This window comes from Macaca mulatta, chromosome 15, assembly GCF_049350105.2.
Source record: "Macaca mulatta isolate MMU2019108-1 chromosome 15, T2T-MMU8v2.0, whole genome shotgun sequence".
Classification (NCBI taxonomy): Eukaryota; Metazoa; Chordata; class Mammalia; order Primates; family Cercopithecidae; genus Macaca; species Macaca mulatta.
This window is the reverse complement of record NC_133420.1, coordinates 17,868,138-17,893,350: the sequence shown is the minus strand read 5'-3', so window position 1 is coordinate 17,893,350 and position 25,213 is coordinate 17,868,138. Positions and strand designations below refer to the sequence as shown.

Genomic DNA, 25,213 nt, shown 5'->3' with positions numbered 1-25,213 from the left:
TGTGTGTGTGTGTGTGTGTACATATATATATATATATATATATATTTTTTTTTTTTTTTTTGAGACAAGGTTTCACCATGTTGCCCAGTCTAATTTCGAACTCCAGGCTCAAGTGATCCACCCACCTCGGCCTCCCAAATTGCTGGGATTACAGGTATGAGTCACTGCACCTGGCCAAGTTCAATTCTGGACAGTCAGCAAATATAATAAAAAAATATATAACTCTGTGTTATAATTTTATATTTGGAAAACGGAAAAAAAAAAGCCCTAGTTCAAATAATTCAAACTTCTAAAAGTGAAGCTACTCAAAGTCTTCTTGGCTGGTGTAGACACTGAGGCGGCAGCCACCATCACCTGGGTGGCCTCAAACCCGCATCTCCAGGGACCATCACAATAACATCATCAAAAGGGGCTTAGAGGTGGAGAAACACTGCCTACCTCCCAGGCCCACTCTCTCTTTTAGATATACATATCCACATACATCCATATTACATTGTATATGTTTAACATGCATAGTAAAAGAATCTGGAAAGTCATAAACCATAATGTGACCAGTGATTTTCTCAGGGAGGTGGGATTCTGGGTGGTCCCTATTCTTTACATATATGCTTGTAAATTTCTCTACTTGGGTACTGAAAACTGACAACACTGTAAAAAATCCTGTCCAAATTGGAACCATCTTTTTGGAGGACAATATGTACTACACGTCTTACAATCAGACATGCCTTTTTGACCCAGCAATTTTACTTCTAGAAACGTATTTTAGGTAGGGCACGTGGCTCATGCCTGTAATCCCAGCACTTTGGGAGGCTGAGGCAGTAGGATTGCGTGTGTCCAGGAGTTTGAGACCAGCCTGGGCAACAGAGCGAGACCTTGTCTCTACAAAAAAGTCAAAAACTTGGCCAAGTGTGGTGGTGCATGCCTGTGGTCCTAGCTATTTGGAAGGCTGAGGTGGAAGGATCACTGGAGCCCAGGAGGTCAAGGCTGCAGTGAGCTATGACTGTGCCACTGCACTATAGCCTGGATGACAGAGTAAGACCCTGTCTTGAAGGAAGGAAGGAAGGAAGGAAGGAAGGAAGGAAGGAGAGAGAAAGAACGAAAGAAAATGAAAGAAAGAATGAAAGAATGAATGAAAGAAAGAAAGAGAGATGGGGAGGGAGCGAGGGAAGGGAGGAAGGAAAGAAAAGGAAGGAAAGAAGGAAGGAAGGAAGGGAGAGAAAGAAACACATTTTAACAAAATGGCTGTGAGGTAGGAAGTGGAACTCAACTCTGGAGGTGGGGCTCAGACACCGGACCAAATTGAGGACTAGCTAAAACAAGGACGGGGGCAGAAGCAGCTTTCCATAACACAGGTCACCAGTGTACCATGTCAGTTTACTATTGCCATGGCAACACCCAGGAGTTACACCCCATTTCCATGGCAGTGATCCAACAACCCAAAAGTGACTACCCCTTCCCTAGAAATTTCTGCATAAACTACCCCTTAATCTACATTAATTAAAATGTAATTAAAAGTAGGTATAAATATGGCCGCAAAACTGCCCTGAGCTGCCCCTCTCTACCCATGGGGGTAGCCCTGTTCTGCAGGAGCAGTCACGGAGCTGTGACACCGTTGCTTCAATAAAGCTGTTTTCTTCTGTTCTACCATGGCTTGCCCTTGAATTATTTCCTGGGCAAAGCCAAGAACTATCACGGGCTGAGCCCTGCATTGGGTCTCACCTGTCCTGCATCCGGTTTGCACAGAGATTGATGTGCGAAGATGCCCATTGAAAGCATGGAGTGCTCATGCACCCTGATGAATTAATTATCCAACAACGAAGGCTGATTAAATAAATGATGAGGGTCCCCAGGATGATGGTGTACCATGCCAGGGCACTGTCGCAGTTCATGTTACTGACCATCGAGACCCCTAGGAGTACGTGCAGATGTACGATCGGAGGAAATTCTCAAGCGATGACAAAAAAGCAAGTCCGAGGTGTCTCTTCAAGGCTGTGAGCCCCGAGCACAGACAGCACCCACCTCTGTGACACAGTGGCGTCTCCCCGGTGCTGAGAAACCCTCTGTCAATACCTTTTGCTGTGGAATTCCATCCTGAATATAAACAACCCTCTAGCGTTCAGTTTGGTCCAGTGGGGGAAAAATCAACCTGAACCTCCCTGTGACCCTCTGATTATATCTATACACACATGCATGTACATACTCATTGTTCACATCCGTTTCTTCACTTAACAGATCTGCCCTAGGGAGCCAGGGACACAGGCAAGGCAGAGAACAGCACAGACCTAAATCCCGGTACCCCTCAAGTGCACATCCCAGGGGGACACAGGCAATGAGATAAAGACACAGAAGTTAAAGGGGTTCCGCACACTGACGACCTCAAGGGACCTTGCTGGCCTCTTGAGAACTTGCCCTCCCTCCAAGCGGGATCAAAGCCACCTGAGGGCTTTGCACACAGGGGTGATGGGGGCCTCTGACTCTGGGTGGGGAGTGACCGTAAGGGCCCAGGGTAGACTCAGAGATCCAGCTGGGAGGTACTGCAGTGACCCAGGGCCTCACCGCAAGACACTTGAACATGAGTCCCAGAGCGCCCGGAGCCTGGTCTGGGTCAGCCTCTGCGTGGTGAGTCCCAGAGGGGTAGATTTTCCTCTGTGAGCTTTCCCGTGGTTTCTAAACCTGTGACATCGACCATTACTTGCAAGTACATATAATTAACAAGTTCAGAAACTTAAACAAGTCTTTCTTTTGTTTTGGGGGCAGAGTCTCCTCTGTCGCCCAGGCTGGAGTGCTGTGGTGCGATCTTGGCTCACTTCAACCTCCACCTCCCGGGTTCAAGTGATTCTCCTGCCTCAGCCTCCTGGGTATCTGGGATTATAGGCGTGCACCACCACACTTGGCTAATCTTTGTTTTTTTGTTTGTTTGTTTTTTGTTTTTTTGTGTGTGTGGTTTTTTTTGAGACGGAGTCTCGATCTGTCACCAGGCTGGAGTACAGTGGTGCAATCTTGGCTCATTGCAACCTCCGACTCCAAGGTTCAAGCGATTCGCCTGCCTCAGCCTCCCGAGTAGCTGGGATTGCAGGCATGCACCACCATGCCCAGCTGATTTTTGTATTTTTAGGAGAGATGAGGGTTCACCATGTTGGCCAGGATGGTCTCGATCTCCCGACCTCGTGATCCGCCCGCCTCGGCCTCCTAAAGTGTTGGGATTACAGGCATGGGCCACGGCGTGCGAACTAATCTTTGTATTTTTAATAGAGATGGAGTTTTGCCATGGTGGCCAGGCTGGTCTCGAACTCCTGGTCTCAAATGATCTGCCTGGCCGGGCCTCCCAAAGTGCTGGGATTGATTTGCAGGAGTGAGCCACCGCGCCCAGCCTAAAAACGTAAACCAGTTTTAAATATCCCATCGTTCCAATTCAAGCGATGCCTTTCCTGCCTGGATTCTCAGCAGCCCCAACAGATAATCCCCTCTTTGGACTGCCTTGAATTAGAAACAGTGCAACTTTCCCACCTGGACTACCTGGAAATCTGTTCCCAACCGCAGTATCCTCCTGGGATACACCCACAGAGGCCCAGGAATCCCCTCAATCTTGCGGACTCTGCTTCCCCAGGGGGTCCCCAGGTTCGGTCCCTGCCTCGAAGACCAGCATCCAAAGCTGTGAACAGCAGGCCCCTCTGTCCACTGTCATCATTGCCTGCCCTTATCCATACCCACAAGGTCCTCACACACCAGGGAGGTTCTCAGAAGCCTTGAGCCATTAGACTTATTAACCTGTTTGACTACGGAGCCCCAAGAGGTCCTCAGTGGGGCTGTCACGGGAGATGCGGGAGCTCAGGTGGGCAGGGCACAGCCGCCATCACCTGCCTTGGGCTTCCTCTTAAGAAGGCGTGTGGGGTGGGAATGAAGGCTTCTGTAACATGAAATCTCATTGGCATATCATGAAGAGGGCCCCAGATTGCTATCCTGTTCCCTGGGCCTTGGGTCTACATGAATTCCAACTCAGCTCTGGCACCCCCTGCTCACTCAGAGCTTGGGAGAAGATGCCCCAGACGGTGGGCCCCAACCAGGGCAGCTTCAGTTCGCAGGCCTGGACCTTGGCCCCATTCACTGCCCCCAAGAGGAAAAAGTCCTCGCCTACCTCCTCGAATCGAGGCTCTGGGCCCCCCAGGCTTCTGCTCAGTGCCCTCTGCCTCCTAGCCATAGACAGCTGAGGCCCACCCTTCCCAGAGCCCCCAACCCCAGGGGTTGAGATAAATCTAGGAGCAGTTGGGAGGAAGATGGGCTGCAGGCATGGGGATGAGGTCAGGAAACATCCCGCCGGTGCCTGAGGTCATCTTGCATTCTGGGCCAATTCCCACTCTACCTCTGGTCAGTTCAGAAGATTTGATCAACCATGAGGTGCTTTAGCCAGGAGTGCTGCACACACCTGTGGTCCCGGCTACTCAGGAGGCTCAGGTGGGAGGATTGCCGGAGCCCGGGAATTCAAGGCTGCAGTGAGCTGCAATCGCACCACTGCTTTCCAACTCGGATGACAGAGCGAGACTCTCCCCGCTCCCACCTGTTAAAAAAAGAAAAAGATGCTTGTAATCCCAGCACGTTGGGAGGCCGAGGCAGGTGGATCATCTGAGTTCAGGAGTTCGAGACCAGCCTGGCCAAGATGGTGAAACCCCCGTCTCTACTAAAAATACAAAAATTAGCCTGGTGCGGTGGCGGGGCGGGTGCCTGTAATCCCAGCTACTCGGCAGGCTGAGGAAGGAGAATCGCTTGAACCCGCTAGGCGGAGGTTGCAGTGAGCTGAGATAGTGCCATTGCACTCTAGCTTAGGCTAGAGCAAAACTATTGTCTCAAAAAAAAAAAAAAAAAAAAAAAGAAAGAAAGAAAAAAAAAAAGAAAAAGAAAAAGAAAAAACCATGAGATGCCCTCCCTGCCTCGCTGGCCCACTGTGCTCCACTGCTGCCCGGGAGATGGGCATTGGCTCTCTGGAACCCTGGCGGTGGAGTCAGGAGTCCTCTCCCCAGTCCTCTCCATCCCCGAGGGTTGGGTCTGATCTTGGGCGGGAGCAGCACAGGCCTCCAGGGCTTCCTTCTCTCCTTTAAAAAATTCAGTGGGCTCCTGATAGCAGCCCAGACACCATCCTGGGTACTGCCCCTCCCTTCTTTCCCCCCCACCTGGGTCCTCCAGCTCCTGGGTGAGCAGCCAGGGCACTGTCCGAGCCACTGTGGAAGCAAGAGCCATGCCACTGCCCACTGTGTCCACTGCCTGGCTGTCCACACCCCCTGTCCTCCCACGGCAGAGTCAGAGGTCCCCTTAGGAGGCAAAGCCAGCCATGCCAAGCCCACCCTGGCGTGACCCACAGCCCCAGCCCCAGACTCCCTGATAAGGGCCAGAGGCTCCAGTGACCCCACACTACTGATCCCTTTAACCCCTCCCACACCTCCACCTCCTTTCTAGGTCCACCTGTCCCCCACCCCCACCTCCCTTCCATACCCACCGCTCCCCCACCCCTACCCCCAACCCAGCCCAACCCAAGCCTCCTTTCCATACCCACCACTCCTGCAACACCCACACCCACCCCACACCACCCTTAGTCTCCCTTCCATACCCCAATCCTCCCCCACACTCACCCCCAACACCCACCCCACCCCACCCTTCCCTTTCATACCCACCCCTCCCCCACCCCATCCCCAACCCACCCCAACCCAAGCCTCCCTTCCATACCCCACACCCACCCCCAACCCAGCCTAACCCAAGCGTCCCTTACATACCCAACCCTCCCCCGACACCTACCTCCAACACTCACACCCACCCCACTCCACGCACCCCCACTCCCACCCCACCAGACCCATGCCTCCCTTCCAAACGCCAATCCTCCCCACACCCACTCCCAATCCACCCAACCCCACCCCACCCCTCCCTTCCACATCCCAATCTTCCCCCACACCCATACCCACCCCTCCCCCACACTCACCCCCAACACCCACCACACCCCTACCCCTCCCTTCCATACCCACCCCTTCCCCACACCGCCCACACCTCCCTTTCATATCCCATCCTTCCCCCGCCACTCCCTCCCCACCCCCACACCCCTCCGTACATCTCCCCTCCACACCATCAACCCTCACACTTCCCCTCCCCCACTCTCCCCACCACCCTCTGCTTCCCAGGCTCAAGGTGGAGGGGTCTGGGGAGAGCTGCTGAGCTCTTCTCTTTGCTCCTTGCTTTCTTGGCTTGGATGGTCCCCTTAAAACCGGTCTTTCACCCCCCACCGCAGGTGAGTTGCCCACTCCCCAGGCAGCCGCTCCCCCGCAGGGGTTAGAAGGCCCCATCCGCCTCCATCAGGGAGCTGAGCACTTGGGGTTGTCCCGGGCCCTGTCCTGCGGAGCCTGCAGGACACCTCCCCAGGCTGGAGCTGCGTGGGGCTGGGGACAGGATGAGGCTGTCACCCCAGCATCAGGCACCACCCCACCCTGAGGAGGCACTTGCAAGCTGACAGAACAGGGGCGGTGCTGGGGAGGGGACCTCATGGTCTTGTGGTCTCTACAGCTCCAGTGTGGCAGGCGCCGCCTCCATCACCCACGCCCCAGGTTCACGTTATTGCCATGGGCATTCGATGCCCCTGCTCACCTGGGTCCCGTGGGTTCCCAGCAGGTTATTTTGCCCACAGAGCGCCTCTTTCCCCAGGAAGGAAAATATAAATTTAAAAATGCACGCTGGTGTGGCCAGGCACAGTGGCTCATGCCTGTAATCCCAGCACTTTGGGAGGCTGAGGCGGGCAGATCACTTGAGGTCAGGAGTTCGAGACCAGCCTGGCCAACATGGTGAAACCCCATCTCTACTAAAAATACAACAATTAGCCGGGTGTAGTGGCACATGCCTGTAATCCCAGCTACTCGGGAGGTGGAGGCAGGAGAATCGCTTGAACCTGGGAAGCAGAGGTTGCGGTGAGCCGAGATGGTGCCACTGCACTCCAGCCTGGGTGACAGAGTGAGACTCAGTCTAAAACAATAGCTACAACAAACAGCAACAAAAATACACGTTGGGTTGACCTCCTGGATGGCCCCTGCCCTGGGGTCTGCCCTCCCTCTGGCCTTACAGTGTCCCAGCCCAGGGACGGCAGGCAAGTCACCTCTGCCCTGTGAGGAGATCCCCCCACAAGCCTCCTTCCTGTGAACCTCGCCTCTCTCATCTAAAAAGCCTCACCTTCCTCATCTAAAAAACAGAAATCCCTCCCGCCTCGGATTGTTTTAGGGAATTTTTTTTTTTTTTTTTTTTTTTTGAGACAGTTTCCCTCTGTTGCCCAGTCTGGAGTGCAGTGGTGGGATCTCAGCTTACTGCAGCCTCAACTTCCCAGGCTCAAGCGATCCTCCCGCCTCAGCCTCCTGAGTAGCTGGGACCACGGGCAGGCACCATTACACCGGCTAATTCTTTTTTTTTTTTTCGGTAGAAAGCGGGTCTGGCTTTGTTGCCCAGGCTAGTCTCAAACCCCTGGGCTCAGATCTTTCCACCTCGGCCTCCCAAAGTGCTTGAATTACAGACATAAGCCAACCCACCCAGGCTGTTTTAAGGATTAGGTGAAAAAAATCCAACTAGTATGCCCAGCCCAACGCTTAGCAAACAGTAGGTGCTCAATCTGGATGGCGCCCTCTCCGTTTCTCTCCTGGGGCCGCCGCGGCCCCAAACAGAGGCGTCTCCTTACCACCAGGGGGCAGTGTTTCCTCTCGCAGCTCCGAACGGGAGCCAGGAACTCACTGCGCTTTCTGGCGGGGCCTGGGGTCCCCGCGCTACCGGAGAACCGTCCCCCGGCACGGCAGGTCACATCCGTCAGAGGGGCGCCGGCCTCGGGGTGCTGGGAGGGGGCGTTCAGGGAAAGTGAGGCCGTGCAGCACAGGGGCTCCCCACAGGGGCTTTGGGGAGCCTGGCAGTCCCGCCTTTCAGACCTGGCCCAGCGCTTCAGGGCGGTGGCCTCCTGGAGTCTCCGTGTCCTCCCTGACGGAGCTGATGGCAGCCCACGGGCGGGGCAGCCCCGCAGGGAGGGGTGACTTGACCGGGGCAGGATTCGGGTGCTCCTGGCTCCCCTCGCCGGATGCCACCTTGCCCGCCCCAACGGGAGGCAGGAGGCTGCTGCTTGCTGTGTGATTAACACCCAGTCAGGGCGCGTTGGTGTCTGCGCCAGAGACCCTGTCCCGCCACACTGGCTCTAGACAGTCACCGGCAAGAACGCCCAGCGCGCTGGAGCATCAGTCCCGCTTGGGCAGCAGGGAACACCAAGAACGCGCAACCCAAGACAAGGTGCTGGGCGGAGCTGGTCAGACACTTCCATTTAATGACTAAAAATCACACATCTCAGGTCACGGGTCTAGGAGAAACCACACACACGCATACATAAGGATTCCACATCGAGGACACATTTGCAGTTTCCAAATCTTGAAGATAACCGAAGGGACCAGAATGTTCCTTTGAGTGACTGGTCACCCAAAGCTCCCGCTCCCCCACCCACAGCCCTTTGGAGGCACTCCAACTTTGGGAGGAGAAGGCTGAGCTTCCTGTGGGCCCCTCCCACCCACACCTGAGCCAGAGAGAAGACTCCCGCGAAGACATCCAAAGCCAAGGGCAAGGGAAGCGTCTGCCAGGGCAGAGGAACCAGTCCTGTCCTTGGCTCACCGAGCTTCCACCATACAGGAACCCAAGACTCCAGCCTCGCTTCCACAGAGAACTGGCAGGGGTTCCCTGGCCTGGCCATCACAGGGACTCACATGGGAGCCTTTTAAAACTCCAGATGGTGGCTGATCGCAGTGACTCATGCCTGTAATCCCAGCACTTTGGGAGGCCGAGGCGGGTGGATCACTTGAGGCCAGGAGTTTGAGACCCTCCTGGGCAACATGGTGAAACCCTGTCTCTACTAAAAATACAAAAATTAGCCGGGTATGGTGACACACGCCTGTAATTCCAGCTACTCAGGAGGCTGAGGCAGGAGAATCGCTTGAACCTGGGAGGCGGAGGCTGCAGTGAGCCAGATCATACCACTTCACTCCAGCCTGGGCAGCAGAGCAAGACTCTGTCTTGGAAAAAAAAAAAAAATACCAGGCCAGTATTGCCTCTAGATTGGCTGGGCCAGAATCTCTGGGGTGAGTCTGAAAAGTCTGCATTCTTAGCCTGGGATTCAGATGATCATTAGATTTGGGAATCTTAGAGTCTCTCTTCTGTCTTTTCACTGTTAGGAAGGGAGAGGGAGTGGTGTTTTTAATGCTCTGTTACTTTAGCTGAAGGATTTTCTGTGAGTCTTCACAATCTGTCTTGAAATGGTTCCCGTCAGTCACTTCATGCGGGAATCCAAGGGGCTAAGAAACATACACACACACACACACACACGCGCGCGCGCACACACACAGGCCCACTGGGCCCAGAGACCCATATGCGCAGCAGGCCGCCTGGAAATCAGGACTCAGGGCCCACCACAATCTGGAAGGAACACCAAGTCCCCAGGTACAGCTGCGGCGGCTCTTGGCCCATGGTCTGGTGGCCAAGGAGGTGTTAGCTGCTGGTCACAGGTGGCGGGCCGCTTCCCAGAGGATCTGCAGAGCCATGGAGGCGCAGGGGAGCTGGGCCAGGGTGTAGGTCACGGAGCGGATGGGTGCCCGCAGCTTCCCCAGGTAGGCCACGGTGTGCACCACACGGCCCAGGAGGAAGACCAGGAAGTGCATCCAGGCGACAAAAGGGTTAGGACCCAGAAAGGAGTAGACGAAGCCCAGGAAAAGGAAGGGGTAGATGGTCTCCATGTCATTCCGGTGGGCCCTGGGGAGACAAGAGGGGTATAGTCAGTCAGGTGTCAGCTTTGGGGCCATAGGCCCTTCTGAGAGTGTCATGGAAGCTGGGGTGCTCTGCCCTAACAAGGCTTTGACCCACTGGGGGTCATTTCAGGCGTACCAGACACTCACATCCATTAATGGCCAGGTCAAGGAGATGGATACCCCAGAGTCCGGAGGAAGAGCAGCTCCAAGCTTATGCTTGCAAGCAGCTGAGGCCGCGAGGCCACGCCATGGGCTGGGAGTCACAGAGGGCTACTGGTCTAGGATGCTCTTACCATACCTCTAGGGCTTGCCAGGACCCCACCCCTGCCATACTCTCCCCCACCGTCCTCTCTAGCCCTTAGACACCAGGCAGGAAAAGTGGGACTCAGAGGTGCTGAGTGCTTTACAGAGCCAATGAGTGGAGAAGCTGGGATCAGTTCTGACTCGAGTTTGTGCTCTTTACCTCCAGAGCAGGACTTCTCTGAGTCAGGCCTGAGGTCATCCTCCTTCTGAATGCAGCTTCCTGGGCCTCTGCCGAGCAGAAGGGGCTAGAGCCCAAGAGCAGGCCTTTGACATGAATGCCGGGCTATGTCCCCTGCCCCTAAATCTAAGTACCACCCATCCTTTCAGGGACAATCATAACAAGATCCGCTTCCACTCATTGGTGTCAACCGATGACCAGCCCCCGGGGAAGCTCTTCATTTTACACATCATTTCCTGCCTCTTTTTTTGTTGAAAGTCATCAAGCATGTGCATTTGTATGGCGGGGGTGGGGGAGCTCTGTATAACCCCACCATAAATAAATGACCAAGAAAGAAAACGCACAAAACTCACCCTCTTCTGCTAAGAGCTGGTTCACATTTTCCAGACTCCTACTAATGGCCTGCTTCCTTTATGAAAGGTGAGGAGGTTGAGTCCCATAAATTAGAGACTGAATGAGCAACTAAACCCGTAGATTGCCACATTGGAAGCTCAAATAAACAGGAATTCAGTGCCCAGGGCATGACCTCCCCCAAGGACAGGCCACGCGTGTGAGGTGCAGGAACAAGAAACATGTTCTCCAGGCCTTCCTGCTGCCATGCGTTCCACCAATAATGCCATATCCTCGGGCCAGGCCCAGACTAGCAGCACCTGTGTGGGGACCCGCTGCAGGGTCCTCCTCTTCCCTCCCACTGGCAAGACGATTCTTGGTCCAGGGCGATGGTGTGTAGGCCTTACCAAAAGAAAGAGGGCAGGACAGGGCGGGAGCCTGGAGTGCTTGGCCACTCCACACTGTAGGAAGCTCTGCACCTTGTCTGGGGTGGGGATGGGCAGGGAAGGAGACACCCGTGCAGAAGCCTGAATGATGAGAAGCTGGCCCTGCAGGGGAAAAGCTTTCCAGGAAGGAAGACCAGTGTGTGCAAAGGGCCTGAGGTCAGAATAAGCACAGCATGTTCAATGTGCAGAAAAGCGAGCCCATGGCTACAGTGTGGTGCACATGAGGGAGTGAGGCAGAATAAGAGTGGGAGAGGAATTCAATCTGAGTGTACAAAACTCCTGTAAACCCAGCAGGGCCTAGATCTTTCTCAGGCCAAATTCAGGACACAGCACCTGGCATCTGGGTCCCCCATATCCCGAGACTGACATGAACCCCTCTTCTCCTTTTCCCCCAGATCCTGACCTTGCAACCCAGACACAAGAAAAGCAAGTCTGTGGCAGGGCAGGTCTCACCCAGCAGTGGGGAACACTGTGGCCTACCTGCATCAGAGGCTGGCTCTGGATAGATCCTGGGGTACTCCCTTCAGGGAAGACATGAGAGGGAGATTACAGACTCACACCGGTAATCCCAGCACTTTGGGAGGCCAAGGCGGGCAGATCACCTGAGGACAGGAGTTTGAGACCAGCCTGGCCAACATGGTGAAACCCTGTCTCTACTAAAAATACAAAATTAGCCGGCCGTGGTGGTGCATGCCTGTAATCCCAGCTACTCGGGAGGCTGAGGCAGGAGAATCGCTTGAACCGGGGAGGCAGAGGTTGCAGTGAGCTGAGATCATGCCATTGCACTCCAGCCTGGGCAAAAAGAGGGGAACTCTCTCTCAAATAAATAAATTAATTACATAAAATAAAAGAGAGGGAGAAACCAAAGACTGGGGCCACCTCCCAGTCAAGTAAGTCCCTTACCAGGACTCATGAGGAAAGGCAATAGGTGTTCCTCCAAAATCACTCCGTCCTTGGCCGGGTGCAGTGGCTCATGCCTGTAATCCCAGCACTTCGGGAGGCTGAGGTGGGTGGATCATGTGAGCACAGGAGTTTGAGACCTACCTGGCCAATATGGCAAAATCCCGTCTCTAGTAAAAGTACAAAAAAAAAAAAAAAAAATTAGCTGGACATGGTGGCGTGTGCTTGCAATCCCAGCTACTCGGGAGGCTGAGGCAGGGAGTCACTTGAACCCAGGAGGTGGAGGTTGCAGTGAGCCAAGATCATGCCACTGCACTCCAGCCTGGGCGACAGAGTGAGTGAGACTCTGTCTCAAAAACAAAAAACAAACCAAAACAAAAATCACTCCGTCCCCTGGCAATGGAGCTGTGGGAACCCACATCCCGATACAGGCTGATTAGAGGGACACCCTTGGAAAACCCATTTTTGATTATGTCCCAAAAGGAGGTCTGCCTGTCACAAGTGATTCCAAGGGAATGCCACCTGGATGAGGACTTTGTAATGTTTATTTGAAAGTTTCAGGAAAAGCACAACCAGCATATGCAATCTGTTCACTCAGCCATTCCTTAAAGTTTGTGTTGATATTTTAAGAATAAGTCCTTCTGGAGGCTGAGGTGGTTGGATCACGCAGGAGATCGAGACCATCCTGTCTAATACGGTGAAACGCCATCTCTACTAAAAATACAAAAATCAGTCAGGCGTGGTGGCAGGCGCCTGGATTCCCAGCTACTCAGGAGGCTGAGGCAGGGGAATCGCTTGAACCCGGGAGGCAGAGGTTGCAGTGAGCCGAGATGGCACCACTGAGCCACTGCACTCCAGCCTGGGCGACAGAGCGAGACTCCATCTCAAAAAAAAAAAAAAAAAAAGAGTAAGTCAATGTTTGGAAAGCTGTTAAGAGAATCACAGTACAGATAGTTCACAAACATAGCCAAACCCCTGAAGAGTGGGTGAAGGAAAGAAGTTGGGGAAGACAGGGTGGGAAGGAGGAACGAGACAGGGAGAAGTTCGTGGCAGGAGTGGACCCTGCTCTGCCTGGCACGTCTGCAGGCTCGGGAGGAGCAGGCCTTGCAGAAAAAGCGGGGACTGAGCCCCACCTTCTATTTCCAGCCATTGGGCAGCAATTCAGCGGTCACCAGCGTGGGAGGAGAGGTGGTCAGGAGCTCTGACTGTCAGCCCCTGGGGCTGGCCCAGCCCTCCCTCCCTCGTCTGGTCTGTCTCAAACCGCAGAGAGGCCACCCCGAGGCTGCAGTGGCCAGGGACAGGGAGCAATGGAGACACCAAGGAATGATGGAAGAAAGCTCACCTCCCCCCTCCCACCTCCAGGCTCCAAACCGAGAGACATGGAGGCAGGCACGTACCACGGACATGCTCCGGTGAAATGCATCATTCAAATAATAACCACTTGTTTAAGGTAAAAGCCACCCAAAGCAAATTCCTACTAGACTGGACTTGTATCGCCTCCTGCAGCATCGGGCCTGCCCTCACCCTCCACAGACTTTTCCACACCCGCTGCATTTTCCGGCACTAGGTGACAGCGGTGAGGACAGTGACCCCCAGAAGGCCAAGACAGGGACAGTTGCTGGTCGTTCCCCAGGGTCTCCTCTTCTCTCCACCACCTGCTGGCATCCACGGTGGCAATTTCCTTGAATTTGATTCAGGGTTCATACAATGCAGTGCCTGCTTCGTTTCAAAGACAGGTATTCACGACAGTGAAATCGCCTTCCCATGGAGGGACAGCCTCAGGAGCAGAGGCAAGAGTGCCAGGCCCCTCCTCAGAGTGCCAAGTGAGTGGATTCCTGGAAAGTGCTTACAACTCTCCTGGACACTGAGTAGGGAGATCTTTTGTTTTTTTTTTTTTCTTTTGAAACGGAGTCTCTGTTGCCCAGGCTGGAGTGCATGGCGCGATCTCGGCTCACTGCAACCTCTGCCTCCTGGGTTCAAGCAATTCTCATGCTTCCGCCTTCCGAGTAGCTGGGACTGCAGGCGAGCCCCACCATGCCTGGCTAATTTTTGTATTTTTGGTAGACATGGGGTTTCGCCATGTTGACCAGGCTGGTCTCAAACTCCTGAGCTCAGGTGATCCACCCGCCTCAGCCTCCCAAAGTGCAGGGATTACAAGTGTGAGCCACTGTGCTAGGCTGAGTAGGGAGATTTTAAGCAAGCCGCCATCTCCTCCATCGCCATCACCAGCCCTGTCCTGGACACCGTCGTTAAAGCTCACATCACCCTCTTGGCTTTGCCAGACTTTCTGACTGCCCTCAGATGCTCAGGCCAAATAAATAAAAAGCATGTTATGGGGCTGGGTGTGGTGGCACACACCTGTGATCTCAGGCTGAGGTGGGAGGATCACTTGAGCCCTGGAGTTTGGAATCAGTCTGAGCAATATAGCAAGATCCCATCTCTACAACAATAAAAATTAAAAAATTAGCCAGGCATGGTGGCACGTGCCTGTGGTTCCAGATACTCAGGAGGCTGAGGTGAGAAGATCGTTTGAGCCCAGGAGGTCAAGACATCAGTGAGCCGGGATTCCATTGCACTCCAGTCTGGGCAACAGAGCAAGACCCTGTCACAAAAAATAAAAAATAAAAAAAATAGAAAAAAAAGACCGGGCGAGGTGGCTCATGCCTGTAATCCCAACACTTTGGGAGGCCGATGCAGGCGGATCACTTGGGGTGAGGAATTCGAGACCAGCCTGGCCAACATAGTGAAATCCTGTCTCTACTAAAAATACAAAAATTAGCCAGGTGTGGTGGCGGGTGCCTGTAATCCCAGCTACTTGGGAGGCTGAGGCAGAAGAATCGCTTGAACCTGGGAGGTGGAGGTTGCATTGAGCCAAAACCACGCCATTGCACTCCAGCCTTGGCAACAAGAGTGAAAGTCCATCTCAAAAAAAAAAAAAAGAAAAAAAATTTTTTTTAAAGCACTTCATGGTGTAGTGGGAAGGGAGTGTTAGGTTGGAAACCTCCAGTTCTGCTGTGGTGCTCATTAGCTCCATGGCCTCAGGTAAATCCCTCTCACTTTCTGGGCCTGCGATCACTATGTACAAAATGTACATGCTGGATGACATCTAAGGGACTTCCGGGGCTGACATTTTGGGACCCAATTTCCTGACAGACCTGTTCACTCCGTTTAAGTCTATATGCTCCAAACAGAAATGCTCCAAGCTTAGGCTGTGCATTTGCTTCCCTTCCTTGGGACCACACAGATAACCCCCTCCGTGCAGTTCCATACACCCAACCTCAGATTCTGGCCCCAACACACATTGCCAGGAACTCCGGATAGGTATCCTGAAAAGGTGGCTGGTCCTTGGCTTCTCCCAGAGCTAGGCTCACATGTGGACTCCAGCGTGTGCTAAACTGCAAGGCAGATTTATGCTCCAAGAACCAAGATTGAAGTGCTTTCCTGTTTGATAGAAGAGTGACTCGAATCATACCATAAACCCTGGTCTAATATTTAACCAACTTTTGCTTCCAGGTGGTCTCCCCCTTCGGGTTCCAGCCAGTTCTCCGGTAGCAGACGGCAGGATATAGAATTCTCTTAGTTCTGCACGCTCAAGTTTGCATGATGTTCTGTGAAATCAGGTGGCGGAGGAAGGGCCCAGGGGACCCAGGCACTGCCCAGGTCTGACATGGGCCCAGTATACGGTCGGCCTCCAGTAAGTCCTCACCAAATGGCTACAAAGTATTATTAGATAAGAGGCACTCAGAAAGTGCTGAAATGAATTGCAACCATTTAAGCCCCAGTACTATAGATGATGGGTTATTTTGGGCTGGGCGCAATGGCTTATGCCTGTAATCCCAGTACTTTGGAAAGCCGAGGCAGGTGGATCACCTGCGGTCAGGAGTTTGAGACCAGCCTGGCCAACATGGTGAAACCCTGTCTCTACTAAAAAAAAAAAAATACAAAAATTAGCTGGCGTGGTCACAGGCTCCTGTAATCCCAGCTATTCAGGAGGTTGAGGCAGGGGAATTGCTCGAACCTGGGAGGCGGAGGTTACAGTGAGCCAAGATCGTGCCATAGCATTTCAGCCTGGGCAACAAGAGCAAAACTCTGTCTCAAAAAAAAAGAAAAAAAAGAAAAAGATTGGTTGGGTGGAAATGTCTCGGCACCACCCGGGTCTATTGTCCCTCCATGGGGCATGGTTTCAGCCAGTAAAAATAAACCAAGTATCTATAAGGCCACTTAGCCACTCCTGTGCCACATGAAAGCGTTGCTACATGAAACCTCCGTAGCCTGGGAGGAGCCAAAACGCATCCTCTTGGTGGCTGCTGTGAGCTGGCCCCGGGTGACCCACCATCCCGGCCTCCTGCTGCCTGGACAGCTCATTCCATCCTTCTCCACTGTCCAGGAGGGCCGAGACAGCCAGGGGCAAGAGTCACCAATGGAAGTCATGTATGGAGAAGGCTTTTGTTCATGAAAGTACCGCCAGTGCTTAGCACAGTGTCTTGGACATAGTAGGTGTGCATTGATGGAGAGACGGACCTCATATGAAGGATTTGAAAGGGTAAAATAGCAAGGAATTTAACTTCCTACATGACACAGGTCTGTAATTTTTTTAAAACCGCAAGTGGACATATTATCGTCAATGGCCAAGAAAAACATAAGAAAAAAACCCACAGACTTTCTTTCAAGTGAAAGAAATGTGTATTATTTAAATGACAGTGTCCCACCCATTTCCGCCTGTGATGCAGGGGAATGTGTTGAGACCTGTGCAACAGTTTGCCTCTGGCCTCAGCCTGTCCAGCTCCCCGTCCTCCCCACTTCCCCTTCAAGCTCCTCTGATGACCCTCAACCCCTGAAGTGCCACCGCCTCACTCTCCAGGTCACTGGTGAAAAATGGCAGAGCAGAAACTGCCAAAAAAAAATTTAATATTGACTGTAATTATGTGAAATTAACATTTGGTCTCTGATGGGATTTTACAAGGCCAGTTTTTTAAGAATTTTTTTTTTTTTTTCTTTTTCTGGAGATGGAGTCTTGCTCTATCCCCCAAGCTGGAGTGCAGTGGCACAATCTCGGCTCACTGCAACCTCTGCCTCCTGGGTTCAAGCAATTCTCCTGCCTCAGCCTCCCAAGAAGCTGGAGTCCAGTGGCACAATCTCGGCTCACTGCAACCTCTGCCTCCTGGGTTCAAGCAATTCTCCTGCCTCAGCCTCCCAAGTAGCTGGGACTACGGGCCCGTGCCACCATGCCCAGCTAATTTTTGTATTTTTAGTGGAGACAGGGTTTTGCCATATTGGCCAGGCTGGCCTAGAACTCCTGACCTCAAGTGATCTGCCGGCCCTCGAAAGTGTTGGGATTATAGGCACGAGCCACCGCACCTGGCCAAGAATCATTTTTTGAGTAACATTTACCAACAAGGAAAGTGTTCACAAAATAATGTTAACAAAAGAAAATCAGAACTCCAAATTGGGTGTACCTAATGCATGCCTAATTTTATGAAAAATATTTAGATATAGAAGACAAAGAGGAGAGAGACACAAGTGTGAACCGCGACTAGGACCGTGAGTGGTTCTCCTTTCTGTCTCTGTGCTTTTTCAATATTACCCAAATCGTCTGTAATGAGTTCTGATTTTTATAATGAGGAAATTTATTTTAATTGACCAGGGGGATGTTAAGCATGTGAAAAGATGTTCAACTTCACTAAGAATAAAGAAGTGCAGGCCAGGTGTGGTGGCTCACACCTGTAATCCCAGCACTTTGGGAGGCCAAGAGATTGAGACCATCCTGACTAGCATGGTGAAACCCCATCTCTACTAAAAACACAAAAAATTAGCCAGGTGTGGTGGCGGGCACCTGTGGTCCCAGCTACTCAGGAAGCTGAGGCAGGAGAATTGCTTGAACCCGAGAGGTGGAGGCTGCAGCGAGCCGAGATCGTGCCACTGCACTCCAGCCTGGGTGACAGAGTGAGACTCCGTATCCAAAAAAAAAAAATAAAGGCCAGGAGCGGTGGCTCACGCCTGTAATCCCAGCACTTTGGGAGGCCAAGACGGGTGGATCACAAGGTCACGAGATTGAGACCAACTGGCTAAAATGGTGAAACCCCGTCTCTACTAAAAATACAAAACATTAACTGGGCATGGTGGTGAGCGCCTGTAGTCCCAGCTACTTGGGAGGCTGAGGCAGGAGAATGGCGTGAACCCGGGAGGCGGAGCTTGTAGTGAGCCAAGATCACACCACTGCACTCCAGACTGGGCGACAGAGCGAGACTCCGTCTCAAAAATAAATAAATAAATACATACATACATACATAAAAAAGAAGTGCAAAGCAAAATGAAATGTGATATAAATTTTCACCTATCACCTTGGTAGGGATCCACCCAAATATGCCAATACAATGAGTTGTCAGTTGAGTTGTCAGAGGGATGGAAAAATGGCTCCCACACCAGTAGCGGGAAAAGACTCGTGCACACTTGGCAAAATGTCTTATTATTGTGTTGTACCCTGCGGTTTTGCTCACACATACCCATAAAGGCAAATGAAAAAAGTGTTGAGGCTGGGAGCGGGGGCTCACGCCTGTAATCCCAGCAGTTTGGGAGGCCGAGGCGGACAGATCATCTGAGGTCAGGAGTTCCAGACCAGCCTGGCCAACATAGTGAAACCCCATCTCTACTAAAAATACAAAAATTAGCCAGACATGGTGGTGCACGCCTGTAGCCCCAGCTACTTGGGAGGCTGAGGCAGGAGAATTGCTTGAACTCAGGTGGCAGAGGTTGCAGTGAGCCGAGATGGCGCCACTGCACTCCAGCCTGGGCAACAGAGCGAGACTCTGTCTCAAAAAAAAAAAAAAAAAAAAAAAAAAAAAAAAAGAGGTGTTGAGGCCTTCTGTTCATAACACAGAAAGAGCCCAAATGCCCATCGCAGGGGAATCGGTTAGGGAAGTTATGGGCCGTACATTCAACAGAATGGCAACATAAATGCTGGAGCGCCAATACAGTGAATGCAACTCCTCTGTGAGCCGATGGGGAACAATCTCTGTTGTCATATTAAAAAAAAAATGGCCAGGTGCAGTGGCTCATGCCTATAATCCCAGCACTTTGGGAGGCCAAGGTGGGCGGATCATGAGGTCAGGAGATTGAGACCATCCTGGCTAACATGGTGAAACCCCGTCTCTACTAAAAATACAAAAAAATAGCCAGGCGAGGTGGCGGGCGCCTGTAGTCCCAACTACTCGGGAGGCTGAGGCAGGAGAATAGCGTGAACCCTGGCGGCAGAGCTTGCAGTGAGCCGAGATTGTGCCACTGCACTCCAGCCTGGGTGATAGAACGAGACTCCGTCTCAAAAAAAAAAAAAGCACAGTACAGACCAGCGGATAAAGGGTGATTCTATGGGGCACAACGGGAAAAGTGTGGCACGCATGTTTGTAAATGCAGAAAGTCTCTATGGGAAGATGCATGGCCACTGGCAGGAGTGTTTGCCCCTGGCCAGTAGAACTGTGTAGTGCCTGGAAGTCAGAGGTAGGAGGGAGACTGAATTTTCACTGAAGACACCTTTCTCACTTTGTAATTGTGAGTCATGACCACGTCTTACTTTTCCAAAGTTCATGGGAAATGAAATCACTGAATAAAGTAAAACAGTCAGAGAAGATCAGGAACACAGAAAACCTCGGCCCCTGAGAGTCCTCCAAGCCCCCCGTGTGCAGAAGAAGGTCTGAAAGGGCAGGCTGTGGCCAGGTGTGGCCAGGCCAGGGGCCCGAAGTACTTGCCTGAGGCAGCGCTCCACATCGGGGTCGCTCCGGCAATACTGAGGGCCTCCGTGTCTCAGGGCATCCTCGGGGTTGGCAAAGGCCTGAAATACACCAGTTGAGAGTCACTGGTAGTGAGACAAACAGCCTAGTTGACTGGGGCTGTGTTTTGTCCATGACCGGAGTTCACAGTGGCAGGACAGAGGTGCAGTTACACACACGCCCATCCAACCATCATCCACGATTCCTACCCTGTGCTGGGGGCTGGAAGCTCACCATGAAAAGGCCCCCCTGTCTCTGCTTTTATGAAGCTCACAGTTTGATAGGGGAGTTGCCTATGAACCAGGGAAGGCCAAGGTGTCTCACCTGTTAAGGAGAAGACACGGCTGGCCTTGATAACGTATACGTGGGACCTGATCCAGTCTGAGGGTCTGAGAAGGCTTCTCTGAGGCAGTGACGTGAAAGCTGAGGCTTAGGGCTGGATGAGGTGGCTCACACCAGTAATCCCAGCACTTTGGGAGGCCAATGCAGGGGGATCACTTGAGCCCAGGAGTTCAAGACCAGCCTGGCCAGCATAGCAAGACCCCATCTCTAAAGCAAGCCATTTGCAGTGGCTTATGCTTATAATCCCAGCACTTTGGGAAGCCAAGGTAGGAGGATTGCTTGAGCTTCCAGGAGTTTGAGACCAACCTGGGCAACATAGCAAGGCCAATCTCTAAAACAAACAAACAAGCTGGGTACGGTGGCTCATGTCTGTAATCTCAGCACTTTGGGAGGCTGAGGCAGGTGGATCACTTGAGCTCAGGAGTTCAAGACCAGCCTGGGCAACATGATGAAACCCCATCTCTATGAAAAATGCAAAAATTAGCTGTGTGTGGTGATACACACCTGTGGTCCCAGGTACTTGGCAGGGAGGCTGAGGCAGGAGGATTGCTTGAGCCCGGGAGGTCGAGGATACAGTGAGCCATGATCTTGCCACTGCACTCCAGCCTGGGCAACAGAGCCAGACTCTGTCTCCAAAAATAATAATAATAATAATAATAATAATAATAATAATAATAATAAAACAAACGATCTGAGGCTTGAAAGATGCATTGACACTAACCAGATGAAGGGAGGGCTGGAGGAACAACATTCAAGGCAGAAGGGAGAGCACATGCAAAGGCCCTGAGGCTGGAAGAAGTTGGGCTTGTGTGAAGAACAGAAAACCAGCACACTGGAGCACAGAGGGCAAGGGACAGGGGCCCAAGATAAAGGTACAGGGGTCATCAGGGTCCTGGCGGCACCTGAAGAATTTGGACTTTGCACTATGAGCCATGAGAGGGTCTTGAGAGCCCCAGGCTGACAACCCAGCTCCACGCTGATTAACCACAGGATCCTGAACTCTGTAAACTCAGGAGAAATCACAGCTCATGTGCCGTGTGCCGAGTGAGAAGGAGACCTGGAGAAGCCACTAGGACAATGCCCACCCCAAGGAGGTGCTCAGTGAATTGTCACTTTCTCTCATTGGAAAGCAGAGACATAAAGTCACACTGAGATCATCGGAGGCCCATGACTCCTGCTCCACTGTTCCCGGCCGGCATCCAGACAGTCAAACCCCACCAGCCCCACAGCAGAGCCTGAATATCAGTAGCAGGTTTTCTAAATTGTTCAGATGACGGCAAATCCTGTGCTTCTGACTCATGACTATCCCCAAGAGCTGGTTTGTCCTCCCTGGTGGGCCTGCCCTACCCTACCCCAGAGAAGAACGCAGCTCAGATCTTCGAGACTGGAACCTTCACACTCCAAATTCCTCTCTGCTGGCCCTTAAATCAGTGATTCACCAACACCGAAGGCCCTGTCCGTGGATCCGTGATACCTTTCAAGGGGCCTCAGCATACAGTGAGCACTGCCTTAGGAGTCCACTGCGCATCGGGTTGCTCCCCCTGGAGATACAACTCAAATACAAACCAGCCAGGCCAAAGCCAGCTGCAGTGAAGACCAGGAAGCCCCCTGCTTCCTGGTCAGTGAAGTCAGCAGCCGAGGTGCCACCTTAGCTGGGGTGGAGGCCAGCCTTTGGTTGCTCTCCCTTGAAAGCGACCTGAGGCTGCTGTGCTCACATTAATTTCAGTTACTTATAAGTCTTTTTTTTTTTTTTTGAGACGGAGTCCCGCTCTGTCGCCCAGGCTGGAGTGCAGTGGCCGGATCTCAGCTCACGGCAAGCTCTGCCTCCCGGGTTCACGCCATTCTCCTGCCTCAGCCTCCCGAGTAGCTGGGACTACAGGCGCCCGCCACCTCACCCAGCTAGTTTTTTGTATTTTTTTAGTAGAGACGGGGTTTCACCGTGTTAGCCAGGACGGTCTCGATCTCCTGACCTTGTGATCTGCCCGTCTCGGCCTCCCAAAGTGCTGGGATTACAGGCTTGAGCCACCGCGCCCTGCTACTTGTAAGTCTTAGGGACAAACATTGGTGGGGTGTTGCATTCTCCTGGCACTGCTGTCACGACCCCCACTTACAGATGAGGACACTGAGCTCCCAGACTTGTCCAGGTCCCCAGGCTGGTGGGTGGAGGAGCCAGGGCCTGCGACTGTCACCTCCAGCAAGTCCTTCCTGGATGACACTGAGCGCCCAGAGCAGAGATAAGCAGAGATAAGAGGAACAGCTCAGGAGCAGCCCAAGGAGTGGGGCTTTCCTTCTGCGGTCTCTGCCAATCAGGCAGAAAGGCTCTGGGACAGGTTCGCCTCCTCCCCTCCCTGAATTCACGTTAAAAGGAAATCACGGCTGGGCACAGTGGCTCACACCTGTAACCCCAGAACTCTGGGAGGCCAAGATGGGATGATCACTTGAGCCTAAGAGTTTGAGACCAGCCTGGGCAACATGGCAAAACCCCATCTCTACCAAAAACATAAAAAATTAGGCACGGCGACACACACCTCCCAGCTCCTTGGGAGGCTGAAATGGGAGGATCACCTGAGCCTGGGAAGTCGAGGCTACAGTGAGCTATGATTGCACCATTGCATTCCATCCTGGGCCACAGAGCAAGACCCTGTCTCTAAAATAAATAGATAATAATTAAAAAAACAAAAAAAAGGAATCATTGGCCTGCTGTTAAGAACCCAAGCCTCGGCCAGGTGTGGTGGCTCACGCCTGTAATTCCAGCACTTTGGGAAGCCGAGGTGGGTGGATCCCCTGAGGTCGGGAGTTCAAGACCAGCCTGGCCAACATGGTGAAATCCCATCTCTACTAAAAATACAAAAATTAGCCCGGCGTGGTGGTGCGTGTCTGTAATGCCAGCTACTGGGGAGGCTGAGGCAGTAGAATTGCTTGAACCCAGGAGGTGGAGGTTGCAGTGAGCAGAGATCACACCACTGCACTCCAGCCTGGACAGCAGAAAAAAAAAAAACAAAAAAGGAATCCCAGCCTCCAAGACAGGATGTGGGCTCTGAAGCTGGACACTGGAGTTCAAACGGGGCTGTGTGACCTTCACAAGTGGTGTCTCCTCTCTGAGCCCAGGTACCTCACCTAGAAAATGGGATGACTGTGGCGCCTCCCCTGCTCCCCGGGGCTGTGGCGGGGATCTCATGCTCAGCTCCAGGCCACATTCGGTCCTCTGGGAAGGATTCAATGAGTGAATGCAGCTGTTCTGCTCGATGCACAGATCCCATATCCCAGGACCCAGCCAAGGAGGGAGAAGTCAGAAGCCATCAGCGTGCTGTAGCCTCCAGGCATCCTATCACTTGGGCAGCTGCCTTGCCTTTAATCCTGCCTGTACCTGCAGCAGGGCCTGAGCCTGGCTCATGGCCAAGATCCTCACTCCCCAGGATCCACCCGCATGCAGTGCCAGAGCCAGCCTCGCATTGCCTTTGAACTGGACCCAGGGGAGGACAGAGGCAGTTTCAGGAAAAGATTGCTCTATGAAAATACCTGGGGCGGAAGCCACAGGTACCTGGGGTCTTTCTGCATTCTGCTGCCAGGACAGCCAACAAGATCAGCCTACGACTTTGCAGACTCGCCGTCCAGTGTGACGGACGCTGCTGGAACTTGCCCCGGCCCAGCTCTGGGACTCGTTAATGTTGTTTTGGTTCAGGGGCTCAGATTAGTGGGGAAATTCCTCCCTGAGCACCCCGGTGGTGCCCGGCTGGAGCTGGCCTCTGGAGGTTGCAGTGGGCTTGTTAGTGACATTTGCCGAGAGTTGGGAATTTCCACTTAAACATTTCTCGGACTCCTGTTTTGCCGGTTCCCACTCCACCCAGATATCAGACCTCCCGTGCCGGGAAGCCACCAGGTTAGACAGAGGCTTTGTGCTGTCACGCTCCTACACTCCACCCTCCAAAACCTGCTTCTCACAGACACTCGCTGGCTGTCTCCGTGCCAAGGACTCAGCCCGGTGGCACGGCAAGCGAGTAAGGGCTCTTAAGCCAGAGAGGAGAAGGTGCAGGCCTTGCTGACAAGCGGGGCTGGCAGGGAGCCACTCGGTGGGGCTGCAAGAGGTGCCCAGCTCCCAGCCCTGCACACACCTTGGCCACATTTCCCTATCCCGGGGCTTTCCTAACAGGACATGGAGAGAAGCAAGTACAACCCAGGCTGGGGACTCCCAGGGAGGCACGTACCTTCTTCCGCAGCCTCACTTGGCCCGTGATGATGGCCACCACGTACATCTTGATGACCAGCAGTGTGCTGCAGAGCAGGAAGGCCGGGAGGGCCGGGCTGCTCATCGCCAGGCTGTGGGCAGGCATCTCTGGCCAGCGCAGCTCAACTGTGGGTGTGATCAGCTCGACGGAGGAGCAGCCTTCGGGGAAAGCACAAAGGGGGCGGGGAGAGCCTTTCTGCGGCCAGCGCCGCCCACGCCCCGCCCCACGGCCGCGGCAGCAGGGTCCCCTTCTCCTGTGAAGAGAAAGAAAGCAGCCCCTGGAGCTCCAAGAAGCAGAGTCTCGTGGTGTCCCGGACCCCGTCCCTGGCTCTGGATCTCTCTTCCCTGGCAAATCTTCAAACACTTTCAAATCTGTTTCAAAGCTGTTTCCTTATCTGTAGTGTGGGAGCATGTGGTGGTGCCTGCCTTCTAGGGAATGACGAGGCCGGGCACCTGGCGGGACCTCTGCACGTAGTAAGTATTGCTGCCTCCTGTCCACCTCCACAGGGTCAGGGTAGGTAGTGGGCATGAGGACCATGCCATGCGCCCCCACGCTCAGCCTGGACACTGGAGCTGCAGCCACAAGGACATGACTTTGCCATCTGTGGCAGGCTGAAGGATGCCCTCCACCCCCAAAGACATCCATGTCCCAATCCCTAGAACCCATGACTGTGACTATGTGGCAAAAGAGACTTTTCACAAGTAAGGATCTTGAGATGGGAGAGATTATCCTAATTTATCTGGGTGAGCCCAGTGTAATCAGAGGGGCCCTTCCAAGAGGGAGGCAGTAGAATTAGAGAAAAGATATAAAAACAGATGCAGAATTAAGAGAGGAGATGAAAGGACAGAGCAGGAGTCAGACGGGAGAGATGCTACCCTGCTGGCCTTGAAGATGAAGGAGAGATCACGGTCCAGGAAATACCAGGGGCCTTTAGAAACTG

General features: G+C 53.0%; 1 protein-coding gene across 1 annotated transcript; it reads right to left on the bottom strand.

The window, feature by feature from the left end:
* Window positions 1–9,023: 9,023 nt before the first annotated feature.
* Window positions 9,024–24,404, bottom strand: PTGES (prostaglandin E synthase). The gene is given in 3 exon segments (NM_001261168.1): window positions 9,024–9,789; window positions 19,685–19,767; window positions 24,253–24,404. Coding segments are annotated over 3 exon segments (459 nt in total). The 5' UTR covers window positions 24,379–24,404; the 3' UTR covers window positions 9,024–9,539.
* Window positions 24,405–25,213: the final 809 nt, after the last annotated feature.